The sequence below is a fragment of the Cyprinus carpio genome, chromosome B6, assembly GCF_018340385.1.
Source record: "Cyprinus carpio isolate SPL01 chromosome B6, ASM1834038v1, whole genome shotgun sequence".
Lineage (NCBI taxonomy): Eukaryota > Metazoa > Chordata > Actinopteri > Cypriniformes > Cyprinidae > Cyprinus > Cyprinus carpio.
In genome coordinates, this window is record NC_056602.1 from 12,816,523 (window position 1) to 12,827,645 (window position 11,123).

Consider the following 11,123-nt stretch of genomic DNA (forward strand, 5'->3'; position numbering starts at 1 on the left):
GCCTGAAGTAGTCCTCCCCTGACTTCTGCCAGGAAGAGAAATAGATAGAGGCAAAGGCACCGCAACTCTGAGATGGCCGTGTTCCCGCAATGAGAACATGACTCATCCACAAGCCCAACCTCAGTGTGCTTAATGCCCAGGAACGTGAGGCAGCGATCATGACCATCATCCAGCGTCAGGTAATGATTGCATCCAGAAACATGAATGTGAATGCTATTTTAGGGAAAAAGGCTCTTTTAGCTTGAAGCACACAGGGGAGATGGCCGCCTGCAACATAAACAGGGGGTAGTGCAGCCTGATGTGGGCAATCCACTCAACACGGGAAAACAACCACCGCAGTAGCGCTGTTCCAACAACACAAAGAAGCTCCCTTAGAGTGAGCTAAACTAAGAGCAGAACGATTGATATCGCTCAGCTACGAAGTGAAAAGCTGAGTATGAGTTGCACCTGCTGCCTATTTATACTCGCACTGCGATCGGTGGCAGCCAGATGCAATTATTGCATGCCAATATGCAGTGGCTTGTTTAGTCTAGACTCGAAGTAGTTTCCAATTTATTGGACATCGATGTGATTTCGAAAGTGACCAACTGAAATGGAACTAAACCAATAACTCTCATTTGAGAACTGAACCAAAAATGATTGAGTAAAACGGTAAATAATTATAAATGCATCATGTAACTGCAAACTGCATTTTTACACAGGAGTTATCCTGCAATTCAGACTGTCCTTCACATCTTTAGAAACATGGTTGTGGACTTGCAGAAAGTTGGGATGTTCAAGATCAGTGTTATAGGAGGCCAGAGCACCTGCCTTTAGTGGATGTTCTCTCCCCACCGTATACATTAAAATGTCCCCCAAAGGCAGTGAGGAGCCAGTGATGCTAAGTGTGGCAAGGGAAGTGTTTTTAGATGGCTCTCTGGACTGAGAACAGGACTGAGACCGTTGTTGTCTGTAATGGTAACTTGGAATGCTTGTGTAGGGAGAGGATGAAGGGGAAGGGACAGATTTAATAAACTCAAAGTGTTTAAAATGGGCCTCTTTGTTCTTTTCAATGTAGATGTTGACGGCCAACACACCGATGACCTCTGCCACAATGAAGGAGAGTACACCTGAGTAGAAGGACCATCCATAGCTGTACAGGTTCTTCTTATCTTCTCCTTTCTTATCACTAGGTTCTCCAGCATTACTGGAGATGTAAACAATGATGCCGATGATATTGCTAAGACCTGATGAAAAGTAACAAATATATATATATATATATATATATATATATATATATATATATATATATATATATATATATATATATATGTTATGTATATATATATATATGTATGTATGTATAAGCCTCTAATTGGATTACTCACATAATCTAGCCATAATCATGTCAAATCATAACTAAATGTTTTCTTAATTCCAAGATCTTGACAGCTCTCATAGAATGCACTTTCATAATGTCTGCTACAGTCATTCAACAATTCTTTTATTGAAAATCTAGCATTGTAAAGTTTAAAATTTAAGTGAATAAATGTCAAACATACGTAATGGTTTTTAAGTTGATTGAGCGCATAATTGAATTAATCGAGTTTAAAAAGTCATGTTATATATATGCATTATTTCAAAGATATTTTTGTAGAAAACATGCAGAAAATTAAATTAGCCAAATTAATCTTAAAATGTACAATATAGTTATGTCTTATTTCTTTACCTCCATGCATATATTGCAATCTGGGTTTTTTATTTATTTTTATTTTTTTTTTTATTAAAAATACATTGATATACTATCATTACTAAATTTGTGATTTGCGACTGAAGACTCCTCCTGAAAGTTAAGGATACTGTTAATGGCAAGGGCTGTACCTGCAGATACAAATAGGATTCCTGCACTCAAGAGAATGTTATTCCTGCTTCTGTAAATCTTTTAAGTTGTTTATTTTAGGATATGTTTAGTGTTAGTTTACTCAAGAGAATGTTATTCCTGCTTCTGTAAATTCTGGCAGAATTTATTAATTCAATACATTCTTCCTTCTTCCTTAACTGTGTGTCTCTTAAATTTATTAAGCCATGAAGACCATCCAATATTATAGAAATTACAGATTTTATTTCTATTTGCAACTTCTAGTCTACATATTAAAATTCAGCCCATGCATTTACCTTCCATACAGCAGATCCTCCAAAGTCCAGAATGCGTGAAATCTCCTTGTGTTTTCTTTGGCTGCTGCAAGGTGTGGGCTTCATCTGTTGCGTTGGTCGTGTTACAGATGTGAGCTCTAGAGTAGAGCCAGAAGTCGGTTCCGATCGCGACAGTCATCAGGCTGATCGCTGCGAACGCGCCCAGGCTCGTCAAAACAATCTGAACGCCACGATCACACCAAGCCATGACAGCGCAGACTGAACTGAACTGAACTGAACTGAGCGCGTCAAGACAACTTCACAGTACATTACACATATCTCTTATGCGTGTCTAAATTCAGCCACGCATGATGAGCACATAAGTCAAACTTTTTTTTTTTTTTTTCGTTACATCTGCTCAAATGAACGCAGGTTTTATCGGGAAAGTATAATTGTGAAAGTAACAATAAATAAATAAAAATAGAATAGTTGATTTTGTGTGTTATATTAACGACACTAAAAGTCATATACACATTTAGCTATACATTAACTACAGTTAAAAAGACAAAATTATTAGCCCCCTATGAAATTTCAGTTCTTTTTCAGATATTTCCAAAGTGATGTTTAACAGATCAAGGGAATTTTAACACAATATTTCTTCTTATATTTTTCATCTGGAGAAAGCCTTATTTTAATTTGTCTGGAATAAAATACTTAAAAAAATTGCTAAGGTTAATATTATTAGCCCTCTTAAGAAATTATCTGTTTGATTGGCTATGGAACAAACCACTGTTGTCCAATGACTTGCCAAACTAACCTGCCTAATTAACCTAATTAATCCTCTAAGCCTTTATATTGCACTGTAAACTGGGGATTGGCATCTTGCAAAACAATGAGTAAAATAATATGTATTGTCATCATGGCAAAGACAAAAAAAAAAAAAATTAGTTTAGACTTGAGAAAAAGAATTGTGTTCCTGTTTGTTTGCTGCCGTGTGTCTTGAGTTTGAACTCCATTATGTTAATTCTTAATCATCAATTTTTTTATCTAGAAATCTATTTTATACACCATCATTTACATTTCTATATGATGTGTTGGTTTTTTATTGAATTTTCTTCTGTGAACAGTATCAAGCAAAAAGCAAATTGTGCAAATTTAGAACCCATCCCAACCCATCCCACCCCTGGTAAAACTCAGGATAAAGAAGAAAAATAATAAATAAATACATAAAGTAAAATAAATAATAATAAAAATAAATTAAGTAATATTAATACATAAAATACAATAAAATAATATTTACAAAGATTTTAGAAAAGATGACACAACATTAAAATATGAATGCCATAAATTAACAGTTTTTTCACATTAGACCCATGTATACGAGAAGTTGAGAGTTCCATCGAGATAATGTCCAACAAATATACCGCCCAGGTTCGTCTGTCCATTGTGTGAGGAGGATTCCAACGGTTGACTAGCAATTTTTTTGCTGCAGTGAGAGCAGCTAACAGTAAACACCTTTGTTGGACGGACAAGGTAAGGTCCCAAAAGTCATTCATGAAAAAATGGCGTGGAGTCAAACAAATCTCAGTACCCAACAAATAAGAAAGGTCCTGTGAGAGAAGAGTCCAAAAAGGAGAGGGAGAGGGGGCACTCCCAAAAAAAATGCAAAAAAATGTGCCTAAAGATCCTTGTGAACAGAGATTGCACTTAGGAGAAGAAGACAGATTCATATGAAAACGTTTCATTGGAGTCAAGTAAACCCTATGCAGCAATTTCCAATGAATCATTTGGTGGTTAGGGTTTTTAGAAGACAGTTTAAACATTCCCCATATCTGATCCGAAAATAAAACATGTACATCCTCATTAATATCCTTAGCCCAAACAGTTGTAATAGATAAAGGTTTGTATGAATGCTCAAGAAGAAAAAGATAGATGACTGAAGCAGAAGAGGGAGATTCCTCAGAAGGAAGGATTAGTTTGCGCAAAGGGTGAATAGGCAGTTGAGAGTTCCAGGGCCCCCCCATATGCCCGTAGGGCTGATCTAATGCGCAAATACATAAAAAAGGAAGTGCCTGGCAGATTATATTGAGTTTTAAGATTCTGGAAGGATTGTAAACCATTATCATCATAGATATCTCCCAGAGTGTTTACTTTATGATGAGTCCATTGTGGACAATGGAATGGAGTATTGCCTGATAAAAGATTATTGTTGTGGAAAATTGGTGAATGCTTATGCCATATTGTAATTAGTTGTAAACGTCTTTCAACATCCCTCCATGTGGATAGGAGATGGGTTACAATGGGGCCAAACCTAGATTTACACTGCCTAAGCGGAACCCCAGAAAAAACAAGATGCTTCAAATTATATGGATAAACAATAGATTCCTCAATTGCTCTCCAAGATACAGAAGCATCAGGGTCAAACCAAACTGATAAAGGGCGGAGGGAAAAAGCTTGAGCATACAGTCTAAAATTAGGGAAAGAAAGACCTCCATATAATCTACTTCGTTGTAAGGTAGTCAGTTTAATACGAGGACGTTTCCCATCCCATATATAGCGTGAAACACATGCATCAAGTTTATTCCAGTAGCCAACTGGTGGAGCGAGAGGAATCATGGAAGAAAAGAAATTGATACGTGGGGAGAACATTCATTTTAATTACCGATATACGAGCCTGAAGAGAAGTAGGAAGATGAGACCAATTTTCCAAATCTGAGGATATTTTGGCTAAAATACTATTATAGTTTTTTGAAAGAATTTCTTGTAGGGAAGGAAAAACATCTATCCCCAAGTACTTAAAGTTTTGAACCAATGGAATAGATACCGAAAGGGAAGTGGGATCAAATTTAGAATTGAGGGGAAGTAGACATGACTTACTCCAATTAATTTTAAACCCAGAGAGAGATCCAAAATGGTCAAATAAATTCAATACATGAGGAATAGAATGTGACGGCTTCTCCAAAAACAATAAGATATCATCAGCAAATAGAGAAATATGATGATGAGTATTCCTTATAATTATGGGAGAAATAGTTTGAGATCGTCGGACCGCTTGAGCTAAGGGTTCCAAGGATAAAGCAAATAACAGAGGATAAAGCGGGCAACCCTGACGAGTACCTCGATGTATAAAGAATGGGTTAGAGCAAACAGAACCTGTGAGTACAGAGGCTGCTGGATTGACGTACAGAACTTTTATCATGTTTATGAAACTCGATCCTAGACCCAGATGCTGTAGAACCGCCCATAAATAGTTCCATTCTAGCTGGTCGAAAGCTTTCATTGCATCTAGAGATAATACTGCACAAGGGGAGGACGAACTGTTTGTTGAATTAATAATATGATATAACCTGCGTAAATTATCCGAAGCTGAGCGAGATTTAATGAACCCTGTTTGGTCATGATGAACTAGCCTGTTCATAAATTTCTCTAGACGACGAGATAGTACCTTAGCATATAATTTAACATCAGTCCCTATCAAAGAGAGTGGCCGGTAACTAGAACAAGAGGTCGGATCTTTATCTTTTTTTAACAAGAGAGAAATAACAGCTATATTAATAGATGAGTGAAATGAGCCTTGAGTAACTGAAAAATTTTATCATATCTAGCATGAGAGGGCCTAAATCCGACCAAAACGTAGAATACAATTCGACTGGAATACCATCTAAACCTGGGGATTTCCCCTTGTTCATAGATCGGATTGCTGACTCCAGCTCCTGAAGAGTAATCGGTTCAGCCAGGTAATCCGAATCCGAATCTGACAGCCTAGGTAAATCAAGATTGGACAAAAAAGATGCAAAAGAGTCAGGGTCACCAACAGCAGAAGAAGTATAGAGGTTAGAGTAAAAAGAATGAAAAGAAATTTAATGTCTTTTGGGTCTGTCATAATGAGCCCGGATTGGGATTTCACTGCTGAAATATTAGCAAACTTTTCACTGTTCCGTATTCTCAGAGCTAAAAGGTGGCTTGGTCTACTTCCTTGAAAATAATAATTCTGCCTGCATCTTTGAATAAGGAATTCTGCCCTGGATCTCAGTAATGAATTAAGTTCAGACCTAACCGCCATAATTTTGCTGAGTGTACTGTCTGAGAAACAACGCTGATTTTCTCTAGTCAGATTCTGGGGCTGTGATTCCAGTTCAGCTATCTTTTTATGTCGTTTTTTTCTGAAGGAAAGAGGCATATGAAATTGAGTTATTCCTTATAAATCCTTTAACTGCATTCCAAAGTGTTCGCGGATCATCCACTGAGCCTTGGTTAATTTCGATAAACTCAGCAAATTTATTTCTGAACTGACTGCAAAAGTTTTCATCCTGTAACAATTTAGGGTTAAATCGCCATCTAGTTGCACGAGATGGCCGAGGGATCAAAGATAATCTGCACAAATTTCCATCATGATCCGACAAAGATAAGGAACAGATATCGGCATCACGAACAGCTGAAGATAAAGAAGTAGAAATGAAAATATAGTCAATTCGCGAATAGGATTTATGAGTGGCAGAAAAGAAAGTGAAAGATTTGGCAGAAGGATTTAGTAAACGACAACTATCCACCAATGAAGCTGAGGTTACACATAGCCGAAGTTTGTCAGAACAGAAGGCTTGAGAGTGTGATTCCTTTGGCCCAGATCTATCTAGGGCGTGCGATATTACAGAATTCATGTCTGCACCCAATACAATTTCAAAATCTGAAAATTTTAAAAGATAGGTAGACAAAACAGAGAGAAAAAAGTAGGATCAGGAGTACAAGGGGCATAAACTGAAATAAATACAATATTCCTATTCTCCACTATTGTTTTTATATGTGTTATTCTACCGTCTGCATCACAACCTTTATCTAAAATAGTAATATTTAAAGTCCTCCGCACCAATATTAGAACACCCTTGGTTTTAGTATCCGAAGATGAATGAGATGCCACTTCATAAAACTTATTATTACACCTGTGTACATCCTCCTCTTTCAGATGAGATTCTTGAACTAGCACTATATCAATCTTTCTTCTTCGCAAAAAATCCAGAAAACCTATACGTTTGTGTGGGCCATTTAGGCCATTAATATTACAACTTAGAATATTAAGGTCAGTCATAGGTATCAAAACAGAATTACTGCATAATAAGACCAAATACAAATTTGAAAACAAAGCCAGTTGAGTCTACCATCAAACCACCCCCCACCCCCAACCTTCCCTTCAGTTTTCAAAAAAACATAAACATATTTCAATGAACTATGGCAGATCAAACCAAGAACAAACCTTGACCTGCCAGCACCCCTTATTATGATCCGTGGCGTCAGCAAAAACCTGCACATTACTGAAGCGCCAACCTTGGCCCCAAAGTCACATATTGACTAGATAGTATCTCTGTTGAAAAAAAAAAAAAAAAAAAAAAAAAAAAAAAATAAAGAAAAAAGTTAAATACATACCATAAGAGAGAAGGAATACAACTAAAACATAAATATTATACCACCATAATCAGTAAGTGATACTGTATGCTCAATGAGACCTTCCAGTAACTGTAACTTCAGAAGTAAACATTACAGTGAACAGTGAAAGATACAGTCGCCTAACCATTTAGAGCATCTCCTCTCCGATTAGATAACAAATGTCCAGCTGGAGCTCACTGAGAGTTGGTGGATGAATGGGATCTGAGAAAAACTGTCGCTTCTTCTGGGGAGTATAACATTTTAGGTTCACCTTGATTGAGAATAACCTTCAGCGTTGCAGGATAGAGAAGAAAATTCTGGATGCCTGCCTCTCTCATTTCCTTCCTAATTGGCGCGAATGCACTTCTTCTTTTTGCGGTAACCGGAGAAAAGTCTGGAAAGAAAGACAGCGTTGCTCCGTCGGATGTTTTCACCGGGGCGTGAAGTCTGGCGGCCCGCAAAATGAGCTCCTTGTCCGTGTACCGCAACAGTTTAAAGATGAACACCCGTGGTTTAGCGCGATCTGAGGAGAGCCTTGTGTACACGCGATGCGCTCGTTCCACTTCAATCTCTTTGCCCGCCAGAGACGGAAGCAACGTCGATAGCGATCTTTTTACAAAGCCCATAGGGTCGTCCTTTTCGGACCCTTCAGGCAATCCAACCAGACGCAGATTACTGCGTCTATTGCGATCCTGTAAGTCCACGACCTGTTTCTCGAGCGCGGCTACTCGCCTATCGTGATCTGCGACAACTTTCTTTTGTTCTCTCATCTCCCCTGTAAGAAGATCCAGTTTGGAGCATAGCGATTGAACAACTGACATGTGAGAAGTGAATTCGTTCCGCATCGCTGTCAACTCAGTTCTTAGAATGTCCTCAAAGTGCGCAACAGTATTCGCCATCTTATCCACCATATCATCCGTGGTCGGTGGCTTGGATTTCTTCTTAATCGGAGAGGCCGACGGAGACATCTCCTGCTGTTTCCGATTGTAAGCCATCAGGAATTGTATTATAAATGAAGTTAACTTAAAATAAAACGAAAAAATCGGCAAAAAGGGGCCAAACGTACGGAGCTCTACTCAAGTGCGACTAGGTTCATGAGCACGTCACGACTCGTTCCTACACCATCATTTACATTTCTATAATGTGTGAATATATCCTCTATCGTATTCTACAACAAAAACAATCAGAGCGCCTTATCACTAGTTTTATTTAGATTTCCCGAGTCTGCTATTAGCTTATAGCCCGTTAGCATCACCAGTGGGGTTGCCGCTAATCCCGCGTGCATTGCTAATACTCTATTCACACACATTACCATTGCTTTACTCACTGTTACTTGCTTTAATGGCGGATGTACGTATACCCTTGAGTGCAGGTTAAGACACGTTTGAGCTGCATTTGGTGGAGGCCGTGGAGAAGCAGATTCGGGGGATAGAGAAGAGGTAGGCCACGCTGGAAACCTCCCGGGCTGACACTCACAAGTCCGGGGTAAGTATACAGCACGCTGCTAACAATCCCACCACCTCTACTCCGTGTGTTTCTCTGCACAGGCCCGGTGCACCCAGGACGCGATCTTCCCAGATGTCCTTCACTCCGGCGCCGGGACACCATGGACCCTGGGTACACCCGTAGCAGAGGATGCGAGCCAGGTCCCCTCCGCCGCCTCCAGTCTTCAAGATCTCCAACCAGAACTGATTCGCTACCCTTTCGCGAGACGGAACGCAACACTGTGATTGTTGGAGACTCCATCGTCTGACACGTCCATGCTACGTTAGCCAAAGGTAAAGTGCACACTCACTGTTTCCCTGGTCCTCGTGTTCTCGATGTTTCTGTGCAGATACCCGCAATCCTGAAGGCCAACGAGAGCCCCGGAGCAGTCATGCTTCACGCCGGGGTTAACGACACCACACTGCAGCAGACAGAAACACTGAAGAGGGACTTCAGGAGCCTGATCGAGACTGTTAACTGCAGTCAAAACTCCTTCCAGAATTGAGAAGAAAATTGAGGGCCTCTATCAGACACAATATCAGTTGGTAAACCATGTAGCTTAAAAACATGATCAACCATGATCTGGGTGGTCTCCTTGGCAGAGGGGAGTTTAGCGAGTGGAATAAAATGGGCCGACTTAGAAAAACGATCTACCACGGTCAGAATAACGGTGTTACCCTCCGAGAGAGGAAGTCCGGTGATAAAGTCAAGAGCTAAGTGAGACCACGGTCGTGTAGGAACCGGTAACGGACGAAGTAGACCGGGCGGAGGGGAATTGCCAGCCTTGGTTTGCGCGCACGTATCGCAGGAGGCAATAAACCATCGCACATCTCGTTCCAAAGAAGACCACCAAAAGCGCTGACTGATAAATGCGAGGGTGCCCCGAACGCCGGGATGGGCAGTCAATTTAGAGGTGTGCCCCCATTGAAGGACAGCTCGACGCGCGGATACAGGAACAAAAAGGAGCCCCTTAGGACAGTTGCTCGGGACTATGACTCGAGAAAGAGAACGCTTAACCAGCTTCTCTATTCCCCAGACGGTCGTGCCAACAACATGACCTGGGGGAATAATCTCCCCGGGCTCAGAAGATGAAGAGGAGTCAAAAAGATGAGATAGCGCGTCAGGCTTGACGTTCTTGGTACCCGGGCGATACGAGATGGAAAAATCGAAACAGGTAAAGAATAGAGCCCAGCGGGCTTGACGAGCGTTTAGTCTCTTGGCCTTGCGGATATATTCTAGGTTTCGGTGATCTGTCCAGACAAGAAAAGGAACGGGAGCTCCCTCTAGCCACTGTCGCCATTCGCCTAACGCTAGATGGATGGCGAGCAGTTCGCGGTTGCCCACGTCGTAATTGCGCTCAGCAGGAGAAAGACGGTGAGAGAAAAAAGCGCAGGGGTGTATCTTTCCGTCAGCAGCGGACCGCTGGGAAAGCACAGCCCCGACCCCCACTTCAGAGACATCGACCTCGACTATAAATTGTTTAGCGAAGTCAGGAGTAAGAAGGATAGGCACGGTAGTAAAAAGAGACTTTAGAACATCAAACGCAGTCTGCGCAGATTCTGACCACCTAAACTGGGACTTGAGTGAGGTCAGAGCTGTAAGAGGAGCGGCTACTTGACTGAAATTTCGTATAAAACGGCGATAAAAATTTGCAAACCCGAGAAAACGTTGTAGCGCGAGGCGAGAATCGGGCACGGGCCAATCAGTGATCCCATACTGATCCCCTCTGCCGAGATGACTGAACCTAGAAACGTAACTGAGGGGGCATGGAAAGAACATTTCTCGGCCTTTACATAAAGTCGGTTCTCCAGTAGACACTGGAGGACACGACGAACATGTTGGACGTGCACCTGGAGTGATGGCGAAAAGATCAAAATGTCGTCGAGGCAGACGAACACAAAGACGTTGAGCATGTTCCGTAGGACGTCATTGACTAAGGTTTGAAAGACCGCGGGGGCGTTTACCAATCCGAAAGGAAGAACCCAGTATTCAAAGTGCCCTAGGGGCGTGTTAAATGTGGTCTTCCATTCATCCCCCTCTTTTATGCGCACTAGGTGATAGGCATTGCGTAAATCGAGTTTTGTGAAAATCTTAGCTCCCTGCAAGAC

The 11,123-nt window shown here is 40.8% G+C and overlaps 1 protein-coding gene across 1 annotated transcript; it reads right to left on the reverse strand.

The window, feature by feature from the left end:
- LOC109092068 (voltage-dependent calcium channel gamma-4 subunit) lies at positions 1-3,165 on the reverse strand. Its single transcript, XM_042725748.1, is given in 4 exon segments — positions 1-1,226; positions 1,861-1,927; positions 1,930-2,045; positions 2,095-3,165. Coding segments are annotated over 4 exon segments (1,002 nt in total). The 5' UTR covers positions 2,381-3,165; the 3' UTR covers positions 1-693.
- Between the last annotated feature and the right edge of the window lie 7,958 nt (positions 3,166-11,123).